This window comes from Echinops telfairi, unplaced genomic scaffold, assembly GCF_000313985.2.
Source record: "Echinops telfairi isolate 266 unplaced genomic scaffold, ASM31398v2 ScPeMD7_7;HRSCAF=31, whole genome shotgun sequence".
NCBI lineage: Eukaryota > Metazoa > Chordata > Mammalia > Afrosoricida > Tenrecidae > Echinops > Echinops telfairi.
The window spans coordinates 25,642,849-25,659,321 of NW_022103904.1; the positions used below are offsets into that span (position 1 = coordinate 25,642,849).

General features: G+C 47.9%; 2 protein-coding genes across 2 annotated transcripts in view; one reads left to right on the forward strand and one right to left on the reverse strand.

Annotated features, from left to right (window-relative positions):
- WDR73 (WD repeat domain 73) overlaps positions 1-9,737 on the forward strand; it is a 14,836-nt gene extending 5,099 nt beyond the window's left edge. Inside the window, exons 6-8 of the mRNA XM_004708210.2 lie at positions 5,067-5,231; positions 5,534-5,899; positions 9,094-9,737. Coding sequence (XP_004708267.1) covers positions 5,067-5,231; positions 5,534-5,899; positions 9,094-9,329 — 767 coding nt within the window. The 3' untranslated portion in view covers positions 9,330-9,737. The remainder of the gene's footprint in view (positions 1-5,066; positions 5,232-5,533; positions 5,900-9,093) is intronic.
- Positions 9,738-10,793: 1,056 nt separating this feature from the next.
- The window catches only part of ZSCAN2 (zinc finger and SCAN domain containing 2), a 24,697-nt gene continuing 19,017 nt past the window's right edge, over positions 10,794-16,473 (reverse strand). Inside the window, exon 3 of the mRNA XM_004708211.2 lies at positions 10,794-13,497. Within this exon, the coding sequence (XP_004708268.1) occupies positions 12,056-13,497 (1,442 nt within the window). The 3' untranslated portion in view covers positions 10,794-12,055. The remainder of the gene's footprint in view (positions 13,498-16,473) is intronic.

The following is a 16,473-nucleotide window of genomic DNA, read 5'->3' on the forward strand; positions in this document are numbered from 1 at the left end:
TGTGATCTTCTACATTCAGCATCATTGCATGTGTTTCGTGAGTCTGAAGAGGACTTTATAGATTGGTGTCAGACAAATGGGCTAATATCGGATTTATGGCCTTAATCTGGACTGGGCTGGAATGTTTTCTCCATGTTCAGTTGCTCTTGTATATAAATCTCTTTCTTATACACATATGTGTCTCCATGGATTTGTTTCTCTAGTCAACCCAGACTAACACATGGTGTGTGGCCTTTGTCACCCAGCCCCTCGCTTGTCTTAGTCCTCCCCCCTTCCTCCTCCTGGTAGAGCTTGTTGGCAAGCATGCAGGTGGGCCTCTGAAGCACAGGCTCTTGGACTGCTTCTCTGCTTGTGTGACCCTTAGTCTCAGTCCCCGTGCCGCCTTACTGGGCAGCTGCCCACAGATTGGCCAGCAGCCATTGGCATCTCCCCAACCTACAGGGCTACAGAGAGGCAGGGCTTGTGCTCATTTGCTTTTCAGGTCACTGGCCCTGTGGGCTTGCCTGTTTTCTGACTTGTCACTTGTATGCTGTCGATCTGGTTGGTTGTTTCACTTAATTGTAGTTGTGGTTTTTGTTCTGCGTTGTAGATGTCACATGTCACCTATTTCAAGTGTTTATCAAGCCAGTGATTAAAAAAAATTTTTTTTACAACTTGTGCAGCCATGCAAGCTTTAGAACATTTTCATAGCCCTATCAGATCCATCATGCCCATTTTCTGCTAACTTCTATTCATTCCTACCTCTTGTCCCAGGCAACCTTTACTCTGTCTCTGTAGAGCTACCTTTTCTGAACATTTTATATTAATGAATTAATGTAATCACTGGTGCCTGCCTTCTGTGGCTTAGCATAATGTTTTTGAGGTCACACTTCAGAGCATGTATCAGTGGTTTGTTACTTTTCTTTCCATTGTATAGATCAGGGGTCCTCAAACTACAGCCCACGGGCCACATGCGGCCCAACAAGGATATTTATCCAGGCTGCTGGGTGTTTTTGCTCCATTTTGTTTTTTTACTTCAAAATAAGATATGTGCAGTGTGCATAGGAATTTGTTCATAGGTTTTTTTAAAACTATAGTCCAGCCCTCCAACAGGTCTGAGGGACAGTGAATTGGCCCCCTGTTTAAAAAGTTTGAAGACTCCTGGTATAGATTTTGTCTATCCACTTTTCCACTCCCCTGATCGATCGATCCACTTTGTGGCTACTATCAGAAATGTATTAATGTGGACATGTGCTTTCATTTCTCTTAGGTAGAGTCTACTAGTGGAATTTCTGAGTCATATGGTAAATTTGTTTGCTTTTTAGAAGAAACTGCCCAACTGCTTTCTAAAGTAGCTGCCCCCCTTTCCTTTCCCAGCAGCAGTGTACGAGAGTTCCCCTTCCTCCACATGCTTGCCGACAGAAACAACTGTTCTTAAGGCCATTGGTACTCCAGTCACTGGAGAAGGAAAGCATGCTTGGTAAGACAGAGCCAGCGAAAGGAGGAGGCCTCAGTGAGATGGACTGACTGCACAGGGACTGCAGAGATGAGCTCGGCATTAACTAGTGTTGAGACTGGCCCGGCCAGGCCCGCAGGGCTTTGTTCCGTGGAACATTGGGTAGGGCGAGTCAGAAACCATTGTCACATTTCCCTACTGCCTCGTGGAAGGCCCTCAAGGTGAGAGACTACAGCGGGCTGCAGCAGTGAGCTCCAGCATAGGAACAGTTGTGAGGGTGACGCGGCCTGGCAGTGTTTTCTGTGGTGTCAATGGGTCAGAACTGGATTTCGGGGCCCCTAACAACGACGGCGACTCATGATGTTGAGTATCTTTTCACAGCGTATTAGTCATAATGTCTCTTTGGATCATTTGCCCTTTTTAACGGGTGGTCTCTCGTCCTGAGTTGAGAGAGTCTTGCATGTTCTAGTTACAGTGTACCAGATTTGTGGCCAGTCCTGTTTCCCATTCTTTTGCTTGCCAGTTTATGCTCTTACTGGTGCCCTTAAAGCATTTTGATGAGGTCAGGCTTTTGTTTTAATGAGTTCATTGTGATGGTGTGTGGTAAGGAGCTAAGTTGATTTTTTTTTCTGCATGCAAATATCCATTGTGGTCCCTCCCCCCCACACACACACCATTTATTGAAAAGACTATCATTCCCGCACCACCCCGCCACCCCGCCCCCGTCCCCAGGTCTACCTTTAAGTTAGTAAAGTGCAGTTGTTTGCATTCACATAAAAATGGGCTAGGTAGGATAGTAGTAGTTTAAAGATGAATGGAAGAAAACTCCTATTAATTACTCTAACACCGCTTGCAGATCCTTTTGGTCCTAAGTGAGACAGGTACCAGGTGCCAGATAAAACCCATAGTCCAGCCTGTAGAAATGAATGGCCCAAGGGAGTTAAAGAGCCACCTGCCTGTGAACATTAGTGCAGAATAATTCAGAGCCTGGGGCAGGCTGGCCAGCTGTTAGCATAGTAAGCTACAAGCAGAACACTATTACCTTTTTGAATTTTCCAACGCCCTGAGTTTGCTCTCTCAGAACCCTGATTTTTATCAGCACCTGTAGAACAAATCTAGTCTGTTTATAGGGGCAAGCACTCTCCTTAGAAAAACCCTTGTATAAAATGGAACGCAATTGTATAACTGTACAAAGAAACAAGTGTCGCTAAAAATGAAAGGCTGCAGGTCCTGATGGCCAGCTTCCTCTTTGCTTACAGAAGACATGGTCTAATCTAGGGGTCCTCAAGCTTTTTAAACAGGGAGCCAGTTCACTGTCCCTCAGACCCGTTGGAGGGCCGGACTATAGTTTAAAAAAAAAACTATGAACAAATTCCTATGCACACTGCACATATCTTATTTTAAAGTAAAATACAAAATGGGGCAGAAATACCCGGTGGACCGCATAAATGTCCTGGGCGGGCCGCATGTGGTCCGCGGGCCATAGTTTGAGGACCCCTGTTTAATCACAGCATGCATGCACACTATCACTGGAACTAGACGAATCGGCTTAGAGGTTACCACAGAAGTTTTTAGGAGAGCAAACCACCTGACCTTTCTCCTGGGAACAGCTAGTGGGTTGAACTAGTGGGCCTTGGGGTTAGCAGTCCAGCACCCAACCCACAATGCCACCAAGACCACTGACACTGCGTTTTTATAACACGTCTTACACAGGAAGTATAAAACTTGTGCTGCCCAGGTGCTGGCCGTCCTGAGGATGGTGTTGCCCGGGATCTTTCCTTGGCTCTGGGGGCTCTAGAAGCCACCAGGTTAGATGAGTATAGTGTGTGAAGGTCTAAGTTGAATGCTACCGGCCACTTCCTCTTAACTTCAAGCTTCAGTTGGTTGGTGTTGCTTCCTCTTGACTGGAGAGGCCAGTGTTTTCTTTGACTCCTTGGCGGAGGAGCACACCCAGCAGGCCTCACCTCTCTAGGCCTCATCATACGTCTGCCCAGGTCTGGGAGCAACGTTCTGGTCCCCTCACGTGCCTTTGCTTACTTCTGCTGTGAGCCAGATGATGCAGGTTTAACCTTGAGAGGCAGCATGCCTTTCTTGCTTCTAAGTCCTTGGGGGTGCCTCACTGTGTCTTTTGCTTTGATTTTAAAGTAGTGTCTCTTCTCAGTGGTAAATCTGATGTGGATTTCCTAGGAAAGGCAGTTGCCACTGAGTTTAGAGAGTAGGAGAAGAAAACCTGGATTTCTTCCCACCCTTGCTTTGATTGAAAAGTAACTCTTCAGTCAAAAGGGCTTTATAAAGCATTTGTTTTCCACTGAATCTTTAAGGACTTGTGCTTGATTGCCCCTGGCGGCACCCCTCTCACTAGGGAACCATCCTTTGGCTCAGAGCCCCAGGACCTTGGGGGGATCTGCCCCAGGCTCCTCAGAGTCTGGGAAGGGAAGAGGGAGCCACTAAGTGTGGCCCAAGAGAATCAGGCAAGTGCCAGGGGCTGGTGTGAATCACAGCCGCATTGGCTCCTCTAAGGCACACTCTGGTGCTGAAGGGCTGCACTCATCTCTGCCTGAACCTCTGCAGCTCCTTGCGGTGAAGGCAGTGAGTTCATGCAGCAAGGCAGGAGGAAGCACATCTGGTGTTAGCCTGCAGCCTTCGTGCCCGCCAGCATGTGAAGTATCTGGAGGGCAGTTTGTACTAGCTGGACAATGCCATTTAATGTTCCTTGTCCTGTCCACCACCCTCTGAATGCCGGTGTTTTCCTAGCGCTTTGAATTCTTAAAATGTGCATGCTCCACCAGATAACACGCATCCTCCAGGAGCAAAATATATATGTGTGTGCATATATAAATATGACCTGGGAAACACAAGCCTCCCTGAAAGGAACTTGTACTAACAGGTGACTTGTTCTACACTGATGAATGAGAAGCCTTAAGAACACACAGCCAAAACCTGCCTGCCAACCACGCAGGCAGAGCCAAAACCCAGATTGGATTCCACTCGAGCCCCAGTACATTTGCTTCCCTTCAGTGTGGAAAAAGGCCTGGGTTTTCTTGTCTGGTCTACATTTTAGCCTATACCTGCTAGGCTTCCCGACTGAGATAGATGGCTTCAGCAAATGTCACAAGGCAACGTTTCCAAGGCTGTAAATCTTGAGGTCACAAACTGCTCTCTTTTTCCCACATGGCTTTGAATCACCATCCTTTCCTTTAGCAACTGAGAGCTTAACCGCTGGGCCACTAAAGCCCCTTCATCAGCTGTCTATCTACTGTGTTTCCCTTAGGGTGAGAGTGACATCACCAGGGTGTTCTGTTCTCCTCCTTTATTTGTTCTCCATAAACTACAAACTGGAAGTGTGGGTGGGGGTTAGAGATGACTGCTGTGATTCATTATTGCCCCTTGTCAGGAGGGTTAAGAAGACAAATCAGAAGGAAATTACAGTGCTTCTGACCGTTTCAGAATTTCAGTATATATAAGTCAGGGTGATTACATCTCAACATCCTCTCTTGCTGCCTGTCTGCCCCTTTTCTCCTCAACCCTCTGAATGTAAGGCTGGAGGTGGCCCACCGGTTGGCCTTCACCATGTCACATTTCCAACCTTTGTTCGAATTCTGGATTCGAGCTTCTTTCCTGTCCCCTGCAGATGTCATTAAAGCCGTCAGCACTATTGCTGGGCATGAGGAAGAGGGCAGTCTCTGCCCGAGGATGGCTGTCTTTTCCGCGGGAGCCCCTGGAGTCCTCCACGGGGAGAGGCTCCGAAGTCTGAGGATTACAGACTTGGAATCCCAGAAGACCATATACACCTCAGGTACTGCAGCCAGCATCTGCCGTCTCGCCTAGCAGAGGCCCCTTGGACACCTAGCTCAGGCCTCTGGGCCAGATCCCCGGGCAAGAGCATGACTGAGAGGCACGCCCTGGCCTTAAGGACTCCCACCAAGGGCTGGAGGGAGGCCCTGCCAGGGGCTGGCACCCAGCTAGCTAAGTACACAGTTAATTGGGGAGAAGTATTCATTTGGCCTGAAATTTTGTGGCAGGTTCCACAGAGAGAAGGGCTTGCAACTAGTCAGCCCTGCCAGATTCCCAGTTCTGTCTCCTTTCCCTCTCTCCCAGGTGTTGGTGACAGTGAGGTGCTGAGTAGCCTGCAGGTCCTGGATGCAGACACCTTTGCCTTCTGCTGCACCTCTGGCCGGCTGGGACTGGTTGACATTCGCCAGAAGTGGGCACCATCTGAGAACCTTGGCCCCAGCCCAGGGGCTGGTGGAGGGAGGTGGTGTGCAGCGGTCAGGGCCAGAGGCCAGGGCTGTGGCTCTAGCATTGCCAGCCTTGGCTCAAATGGCCAGCTCTGTCTCCTTGACTCCCGGGACCTCTGCCACCCTGTGAGCTCAGTGCAGTGCCCCGTCTCCACACCCAGCCCGGACCCAGAGCTGCTGCGAGTGACGTGGGCTCCAGTCCTGGACAATTGCTTCGCCATTTCAGGTACTGCTGAGCAGAGCATTCTGCTTGTTGTGTGTTCTTTTAGGGACTGGAGGGGGTTCAGGAGGGAATCGCCAGGTTGGGATGGAAGAATCCAGATCTATGATGTTGTCTTGGGCTGAAGTGGGGCACCCTTTAGAGCCTGTCTTTACTCCAGAGGTCACATCTTCATAGGAGCCAATCTGGCCCCAGATGTTAAGGTTTCGACAGTGTGGCTCCTTAGCGCTGGCATCTTTCCCAGCCTGACCACCACAAGTACACATGTGTGCAGCAAGCCTTTCCCACTCCAGAGGCTGGTCTGAGGGGGGTGCTTCTCACTCGACTTCCTTTTTACGTTGAATTAATCTAGTTCCTGAGTTGGTCTGATGCTGTCTAGTGCAGTGAGGAGCCCTGGCGGCATAGTGGGTTCCAGTTGGGCTGCTTACTACATGGTCAATAGTCTGAAACCATTAGCCACTCTGAGGGATAGAGGCGAGGTGTTCTGCTCCCCTAAAGAGTTATCATCTCGGCAACACATAGGGGCAGTTCCACTCTTGTCCTGTAGGATCGCTGTGAGTTGGAATCGACTCAGTGGTAGTGAATTTATAGTTTAATGAGGGCATCTAAAAGTCAGTGGAAAGATTCTGCTGAGGCAGGCGTTGAAAGAATGCTTGAAAGAGCAAGAATTAACTGATGGTTGGTGAGGAATCCAGAAAGGCAGAGAGAACAAGGCTCAGGTGGAGGGGTGGCCTCTTTGTCACAGGAAGAGAGCAGTGGGGACAGTGGAGGGTGAAACTCCCTATAGGTGTGTTTCCCCTAACAGGAGATACAAGGGGACTCCCAAAAGTGTGTGGAAAAATGGAATTTTTCTGTGAACTTTTTGATGCCTCCCTGTGAGAAGCCGTGGTGGCATGGTGGATTACTTGTTGGGCTGCGAACCGCAAGTTCAGCAGTTTGAAACCACCAGCTGCTCCAGAGGAGAAAGATAGAGCCTTCTGCTCCAGTAAATTTTGATTTTAAAAAATGTAAAAGACTTATAGCTTTAGAAATACAATGGATCCAGTCCAGAGGGCCCCCAAGGAGGAGAAGATACATCCAGGGGGCACAACTTCTCTAGGTCCTTAATCCTTCCTCCCCCACTATTATGATCTGTCATAACTCGCAAACCCAGCTAGTCTGGTATACATACATTGGTGTAGACGAGAGTTTTCAATTTACGGAACTCAGGATAGACAAACCCCTCAGAAACAGTAACGGTAGTCAGGACTTCAGGAGGGGAAGGGAAGGTGGGGGGAAGGGAGGACTGATAGCAACAGTGACAAAATAACCCCCCTCAAGGGGGACAGATACCAGGATTGTAGATGAAGGGATAGAAGGGGCAGTGTAAGATATGTACAAGTAACAATACATAATATATTAAGGGTTTGCGAGGGTGGAGGGGAACAAGAAGAAATGATCTCAAGGGGCTCAAGAAGAAAGATAATGTTTTGAAATTGTTGATGACAATATTTGTATATGTCAGCTCAATATAAGGGAAGTATGGAAAATGATTTATTAATAATAAAAAAGAAATGCAGTGGGGCAGTTCTATAGGGTTGCTGTGAGTCAGAATTGACTCAGTAGCAGTGAGTTTGGACTTTTTTCCATAAGGCCGTCTGCTCGGAGGGACCAGGGAAGTGGGGGTTGGAATTTGGAGCAAACAGAGAAGATGAGGTCTCTTCCGCCTTTGTTTCCTACAGGAAAGAATATCTACTTCATTCAAAAAAAAGAGCCCTGGTAGTGCTGTGATTACGCGCTCAGCTGCTAACAGAAATGTCGGTGGTTAGACCCACCAGCCAGTCTGCAAGACAGAGAAGCAGCAGTCTGCTTCCTTAAAGATTGGCAGCCTTAGAAATCCCGATGGGGCAGTTCTACTGTCAGAAGGCTGCTGAGTTGGAATTGCACTTGACAACAACAGGGTGTTTTTCCCCATTTCATACATTTGTGAGGATTAAAAGCTCTCATGTGTCTAGGATTCGTCCTGGGTCTGGCATACTGTAGCTGCATAGCAGGTGTTCACTGTTAACCTGTAATGTCAGAGTCACACGCCCAATAGACTCATAGTTCAACATTTGGGGCCGATGCTCCATGCCCTCCGCTTGGCCTTTGAGGCAGGCATCTTGTATGTGATTTTTCATCCTATACTAAGGTGACCAGACGTCCCGCTTTTGGCAGGACAGTCCCGATTTTTAACAATTTTTCCTGCGTCCCGCAGCATTTTTAAAAGTCCTGGTTTTTGGAAAGAATGCACAAGCTAGGGTATACGGTTTTCGGCTGCCATGTGGCTATTTTGCCAGGATATGAGTTTTATCAATGGTGTCCTGCTTTACCAATGTTAAAATCTGGTCACCTTATCCTATACCCTATGGTGGTTTTGTCTGGTTGTTTTTGTTTTTTAATTTGTTGGGGGCTCATACAACTTTATCACAATCCATTTGTACATTTGTTGCCATCCTCATTCTCAAAACATTCTTTCTACTTGAGCCCTTGGTATCAGCTCTTCATTTTTTCCCCTTCCCTCCCCGCGAGCCCTTGATCGTTTATAAATTATTATTTTTTCATGTCTTACACTGTCCGATGTCTCTCTTCATCCACTTTTCTGTTTTGCATCCCTTGGGAGGGGGTTATAGGTAGGTCACTAGGATTGGTTCCCCCTTTTTCCCCCTACCTTCTCCTTCCCCTCCTGGTGTGGCTACTCTCATAATTGGTCCTGAGGGGTTTATCTGTCCTGGATTCCCTGTATTTCCAGCTCTTATCTGTACCAGGTTGGTTGGTTTCTTAAAGAGTAATTTCCACTTAATTGTCTTGCAAGTTTGTTTGTAGCACCAGCAAGTCTAAATTAGGGTGGGGTGTTTGGTCCTTCTGGGCATCACACGACTAGTTCCTGACCATCTTGCTGTGAGTAGCACAACACGCAATAATGTAGCTTCACTTACAGCGTGGGAAGCACATAGGGGCAAAGACACTTGCTTCGGAAAGGTTTCTGACGGCTTCGACCTCCACTATGTTTCCACTTCCTAACTAGTCTGTGCGCAGTGATTTTTTTTGGCACGACCATTGTTACACCTTTTCCTTGTTGTATAGGAAGTGAGGGCTCAAGCTGTTGTTTTCAATTGTAGAGAAAACTACAAATGTGAGGGATGCCATCTCAGTCCTCTCTTTCCTGTGTTTTTCCTCAGGTTTTGATGGAACAATCCAGGTCTATGATGTCACATCTTGGGGTGAAGTGGAGAACCAAGTCGAACCTCTCTTCACACACAGAGGTCACATCTTCCTAGGTGCAAATGAGCTGGACCCCACTCCACTGGTCACCACCCACCTCTGGCACCCCTGCAAACCGAGGACTCTGCTGTCAGCCGCAAGTGATGCCTCTTTGCATGTGTGGGACTGGGTGGACCTCCAAGCCTCCTGCTAGCACGGGCCCCTGCGACGAGGAGCAGCAGCTGTGTTAGCCAGGACCCAGTGACCAGATGTTCCTGTTACCAGCTGTTTGTTGACACTTAGGCAAGTCACTAGCCCTTCTGAACCCATTCCCTAACCTGTAAAATGAGGATTGGAATAACGACTTTGCATGGTGTTGGGAAGGTTAGAAATAATGTACTCAAAGCTACTTGACGGACAGTTACATGTTCAGGTACAGGTTACAGAAACCATTGCCTTACCTAATGAGCTTGTGACTAACTTAACAGCTTGTCTTCAGGAGAATATCTTGTTTGTATCAATATGCTGAAATACTGCCTGGTTTCACTCTTGACATGATTTCATTTTTATGTGTGTTATGAGTAGAGAGACATGTACATATTAAAAGTCTGTTGTATATATAGATTGTTTTTTAAAGTATCTGTAAATCAGGCTGCTAAATTTGCAAAACTAGTTTTTTTAAACACAGTGTGTAAGATTCTCCACAGTAGCTCACCTTGTGCATAAACAGGCGCTCCTTGCTCTGCGTTGTGTTCATCCACTCGTCTGTTGATGGACAGTTTCCACCTTTGGGCTCTTGTGAACACTGGGGTACAAGTAGGGGCCGAACCTTGATAGGGCAAAACCTCCACAAGAAAGTGATCAATGCAATGGGGTGAGTCCACCAAAGCCAGTGCATATAGACATTATGTGACACTAACTGCAACCTGTTAGTTTTCCTTAACATTATGGAAAAGTTTGAAATGTCAGAAGGGCCGCCACAGGGCATGGTTTGGTAGTTTCAAACTACTGGCCTTGCAGTTAGTAGCCTGGGTATAAGAGAGGAAGGAATTTGAAGGACTCTTGGGTTTCTGGGTTGGGTGGAACCGGGCGCTGCAGCTCACAAAGACAATAGATACAACAGGTGGCAGGTGGGGCTGAGTTTGGAACATGCCCAGTTTGAGGACCACTTAAACAGGTGTTTGGATTGCAGGGACAGCTAGGATATAAAAAGGCTGGAAATCAAGGAAGTCAAAAAGGTTGATAGAGCAAGGCCCTGCTCCTGGAGAAGTGGAGGTTAAGCTGTATAGATATGACGAGTAAATTGAAAAGCACAAGCACTTCTCTAGGCTGAGCCTGGAGGAGGCAGTGAGGGTGTTATATAGACACATTTGTTGCCTGGGGAGCAGGAGGCTAAGCAGGGAGCCAAGCCTGGAGGACTCAAGGGGCTATGAGGAGGCAAGGTGAGCCTGAGTCTGAGAATGGCCAAAGGCTAGCAGGCCATTGTGTAGATTTGGAGAGAGCAGTAAAGGAAGTCACAGGGTAAAATAGTTCAGCTGAGGTGTAGCCCAGGGCCAAGCTGAGGTTGAAGCCTGATTGTCCCTTCTTGAAAGTTTTGGGCCACTTCCAGCCAGGGGCAGGAGGTAGGTGGAGTGGGATGGGGAAGTTCAAGATGTTTTAACACACGTTAAAAGCCAAATTCACAAGAATGGGACTCCATTTTATTAAGCAATGTTAAGCATCCTTCCCTTACGAACGAACGAGGACCCTTTCTGAGCACCAGCCCCACGTGCAGAAGGTGGTTTGTTTCTCAGCAACCTAACTACTCTCTCCTTCCCTTACAGTAAACCCCTTCACCTGCTATCATACCCCGAGCCTCAATGTCTGGACACTCAAGGACCCCCAACACAAAGCCCCAGTGGCATGGTGGCATTCCCCCAAAAAACAAGGGTGAAGTTTGTAGGACAAACTCCTGACTCAAGCCCAGTGCTCTCCAGGGGACAGAAGATGTAGCCTCAAAAGTAGCACTTCCTTTAAAATAATGTTCTTCATATACAGACAGAATTCTAGATCTGCATATATAAAAATATACATATAAGAAGAGGGAAATAAGGGCATAGAGTACTGTAAAAATGGCTATGGGGTTACATATCTGTGGGGGCAGAGACACAAGCCCACCCTGCCGAGTGCAGGACTTCCCACAGGATGGCAAGCTGAAGCAAAAGCAGACACCTCTTCTGAGTTTAGACCCTTCTGTCCGACTCATCAAAGGAGACATTGGTTCTGGGCTGTGCTCCGTTATGTCTCTGCTCCTGACACCCTGTGGAAGTAGAGAGGGGCTTCACCTTCTTGTGGATGGCACAGAATTTGAGAAGGTCCTCTATCTTGACTTGCTATTAAAGCCCAGGACATCAAACCCAGGAAGGCTGGCTCTGACTCGGGAGGGGTCCCTGGAACGTTACGCAGCTGTGGTGAAGGGACCTCTTTGCCCAGCAGAGTCGTGACAGAACCACCAGAACTACCAGCGCTCTTTCTAGTGTCTCTGAAGACTCAGCCCATGATGGGAGCCAGGGCTATCTTCTACTCTGCAGAGAGAATCCATTCCACATTTTACCAGGGGGAGACAGGCAATCAGGAAAGAGTGAGCCAATCGGGTAATTCAGTGTAACAGATAAGGCCCAGCTCTTCCAGCCGCTGTGCCTGTGCTTTGCTCTTTCCTCTCCATGGGGTTTACCTTTGACCACGAAAGAGGGCGGGATCTTAGGAACAAGGATATGCAGGGGTGTCATTTCTGGCAAAAATTCCCAAAGAGGACTGTGGAAGGAGGGCTCTATGTAACAAGACACCAGACACCCTTGTGTTAAGGACCCATTTGGGGAGTTGTGTCAATTCCCTCACCTTGGTCAGCCACCCCCCAACCCCCAGTCACCTCCCACTGCCCCAATGTTTCTTTTGGCGATTTCAGCAAAGTTTCTCTTTCAAGTGAGTCCTCTGATGCGTAATAAAGTTGGAGCTATTGCTGAAGCCTTTGCCACACTCGGGGCACTTGTAGGGCTTCTCTCCTGTGTGGATTCGCTGGTGTATAATGAGAACGGAGTTCCAGCTAAAGCCTTTCCCACACTCAGGACACCGGTAGGGCTTGTCTCCCAGGTGGGCTCGCTGGTGCATAACCAGAATGGAGCCCCGGCTGAAGCTTTTTCCGCACATGAGGCATTTGTAGGGCTTCTCGCCTGTGTGGGTCCGCTGGTGCACCACTAGCTGGGAGCGCTGGCTGAAGCACTTCCCACACTCGCCACACTGATAGGGTTTCTCGCCCGTGTGGATCCGCTGGTGCTTAATCAGGTTGGAGCTCCAGCTGAAGCTCTCCCCACATGTCAGGCACTCGTAGGGCTTCTCTCCTGTGTGCATCCCCTGGTGTGCGATCAGACTAGAGCTCTGGCTGAAGCTCTTCCCACACTCCCCACACTTATAGGGCTTCTCCACCATGTGGGTTCTTCGGTGTGTGGCCAGGTTGGAGCTGCGGCTGAAGCTTTTCCCACACTCGCTGCACTGATAGGGCTTTTCTCCCGTGTGAGTTCTCCGGTGAGTGATGAGAGCGGAGCTCTGACTGAACCTCTGCCCACAGTCTGTGCACTTGTACGGCTTCTCTCCTGTGTGGATCCTCTGGTGTCTAATCAGGTTGGAGTTGTAACTAAAGCTTTCGCCACATTCTTTACATTCATAGGGCTTTTCTCCAGTGTGGATTCCCTGATGTGTATTAAGGCTGGACCGATTGCCAAAGCTCTTCCCACACTCGGGGCATGAGTACGGCTTCTCCCCTGTGTGGGTTCGCTGATGAGCAATGAGGTTGGGGCTCCTGCTGAAACTCTTGCCGCACTCGGCGCACTGAAAGGGTTTCTCTCCTGTGTGGATCCTCTGGTGGGTTATAAGGTTGGCACTCCTGCTAAAGCTTTTTCCACAGTCCCTGCATTTATAAGGCTTCTCCCCAGTGTGAGTCGTTTGGTGCCTACTGAAGTTGGAACCGTCACTAAAGCTCTTTCCGCATTCGTCACATTTGTAGTATTTCTCTCCTGTGTGGGTGCGCTCGTGTGTGATGAGATGGGATTTCCGGCTGAAGGTTTTCCCACACTGGGGACATTCATAGGGCTTCTCACCCAGGTAAGTGCCCTGAAGGCCTATAAGCTGTCCAGCTTCTCTGCCCTGGGATGCCATGTCCACGTGGTCCTCCCCCGGGGCATTGCCCTGGGGCCTCCTAGAGCCATAGTCTCTCTCAAAGTCACCACCCCAGGCACATTGCTGAACGTCATCCTCTTCAGGCATTTCTGAGAAGACCTCATGTGATTCAACTTCCTCGAACATGTCTTGATGAGAGCTCTCCCCATTTTCACTCTGGATCTCGAAATCTGAAACAATGAAGTAAAACATACCTTTTACACTCAATTTCCTATATCTGATGAGAACGGAAAGGCATACAAAGAAACTTTTAGTCAAACTGCTAGTGAAAATAACCACACGCAAACCCATTGCTTTCGAGTTGATTCTGCACCTACCATCCGTGTATATAGTGTGGGGCAGCACTGCCCCACAGCCTTCCAAGGCGGTAAATCTTTCAGGAAGCCGACTGCAACGTCTTTCTCCCATGGAGCGGCTGGTGGATCCAAACTGTCGATCTGTTGGCTAGAAGCTGAGTGCTCTGACCACTGTGCCGGTCGGGCTCAAAATGAAATGTAAGGGGAGGATATCCTCGAAATTTTTTAGAAGCAGATGTATTTCCTTCTTCTGGGGTATCTAGTTTCCAGGCCTTTGTAGACTCCCCCAGAATCTCCAAGTGTTAGAATATTTGGTTACTCCTCTACTTGTGTCTCCACTGGACAATGAGGTCACAGGAGAATTTGCAGCTGCTATTAGCAGAAAGGAAAGCAACAGGGCACACAATGACCCCAATACTCAGCATGGCTCCTGGTGCATAACCAATTGAACCCAGTGGTGTCAAGGGGATCCTGACTCACAGCAACCCCGGAGTGTCACTGTGTTCCACGGGGTTTTCAGAAGTCAATGAAGTGCCTCTAGGGGCACTTCCAACTATGCTGTTAGCAGCCAAGTGTGTTAACCATTTGCACTCTCCAGTGACCTCTGCCTGGCGCACAGTAGGTGCTTGATTAAATTGGATGGATGAGATTTTTATTGGTACCACAGAAATCTCCCTAAAGCTCAACCTCCTTACTAAAAGAGCAATACTCTTTTGCATTAAAATCTGCCTAGTGTTTGTTATTTGGCTTTTAAGTGAGACAGAGACAAGGTGGCAGGGCACCTGTAATAAAGGCTGTAGGTGTCTATGAAGAGGAAGCAATTAGGTTGGCAGTTGAGAGAGCCCTCCCTTTGTCAGTAGTGAGAGCTTAGACTGAATTAGTAATGCAAAATATCAACCTGTCAGGACCTCATCAAATTCTCTGCCCCGCGGTACCTATCAAACACTTGGGTGAAAGACATCATTCGAAAGGATTGCTGGAGGGATGGGCAGCCCTTTCCTTAGATTACTGTTGGGTGCTGCCAAGTTGGTTTTGACTCACGGTGACCCTGTACGACAGAGCAGAACTGCCCACAGGGTTCCTATGCCGTACACTTTAAGGAGCAGATCGCCAGGTCTGTCCCTCTCAAAACAACTGCTGGGCTCAAACGGCGGGCCTTTTGATTACCAGTTTGGTACTGAGCCATTGCCCAGCCAAGGCTGCTGCTTTAGACAAAACCCCAAGCCCAGTGCCAACAAGTCGATTTTGACACATAGTGACCCCACAGGACATAGTGAAAACCCCCATCGGGTTTCCAAGGCTGTAATCATTACAGAAGCAGATCAACACATCTTTCTCCTGTGGAGCCATTGATGGATTTGAACCATTGACCTTCTGGTGAGCAAGCAACCACCTACCCAACATGCTTAGGAACCCTGGGCTCCTTAGATAAGTGACTGCAAAACCTGTTCCAGTATTAAGTCCGAGTGGCAGAGAGCTGTTAGACACTAGTCTAGCTCTTGGCAGAGCTTTGCTTACTGAACTGTGTGTTGGTTTAATGGTCCTGGATGAAAATGAGGCAAGAAATAAGTGTCCTTAGAAATCCATGGCCGTCGGGAACATTAATGCTGCCAGGAAGTTGTTGACGACATTGTTCACACCACACAATTCCCTCTTTATAAGCCCAAAATGGAAATTTCTCTCTGACTGCAATACCCAAAACAACAAAACAACCCCCCTGCTTTTCTGAGCAAGCGATTTGTGTGTTTCGTGAACGACTGTCTCCCCTGTTCTGAAGCTCAGAGCAGGAACACTGCATAGTTTTTACAACATGCACTTTGTGTCCTTTCACTTCATTTCTCTTCCCATCATTTAATTTCTTTATGCTTTTCTGTAAGGTGCCTCAAATCCTTTGTAACTTGAGTACCAGAGTGTACAAAAATACATCGATACTTTCGTTGATGGTGATTATTACAATCAATGATTTCTAAGAATTAGTGAAATAATGCTATAACATCTTCATGGCATTTCTGTTATAAAGGCAATAAACTATGAAGGTTACATACTTGATCTGGTGCTAACTAGTTTCTGCAAGTTAATGTCAATTTCAAGGTAAGGGCATGATAAAACGTCACACGCCTCTGTCAGGCAGGGTCCAGCCTCCGCTTACTCCTTTAATCAGGAGAAGGTCTTCAGTGAGCATGCAAAGAGATATATAATTATACTGAGTACTCACGCTAAAATATATTGCTGCTGGTAACCTTTGGGCTCAGATAATTGTCCTCCAGTCCCACTCCCCAGATCTCCAGGATGTAGACATAGGGGGGGACAATGCATGCCTCCACTTGGCCAGGCCCAGAAATTCTGTGCATCAGCTTCCTGCAAAGCAGTTTTCTTCAAGTTTCTAGCACAGAGCTCTACTACGGTAACTTACAAAGATCTCCTGGCCGGCGCCCTTGTCGTGAATTAAATTATATCCATCCAGAATATGTGTCCACTTGGCTGGATTGTGATTCTCAATGGTTTGGCAGTATTATAATGGCATGATCATCATTGCCCCTGTCCCGCCCACCATGAGATCTGCCAATCAGTTATAAGGGGTTAGGGTGGGATACAACACTCTTACTCAGGTGACAGCCCTGATCTATGCAGCTTTTCCCTAGGACATCTTTTACCTTTATAAAAGATAAAAAGAAGGGAACGACAAGTGATCCAAATTGGTGAGGAGGGTGTAGGAGACCTGGTAGGGTATGATCAAGGGTAATGTAACCAAGAGGAATTACTGTAACCTAAATGAAGGCTGAGCATGATAGTGGGACAAGAGGAAAGTAAAAGGAAATAGAGGAAAGAGCTAGGAGGCAAAGGGCATTT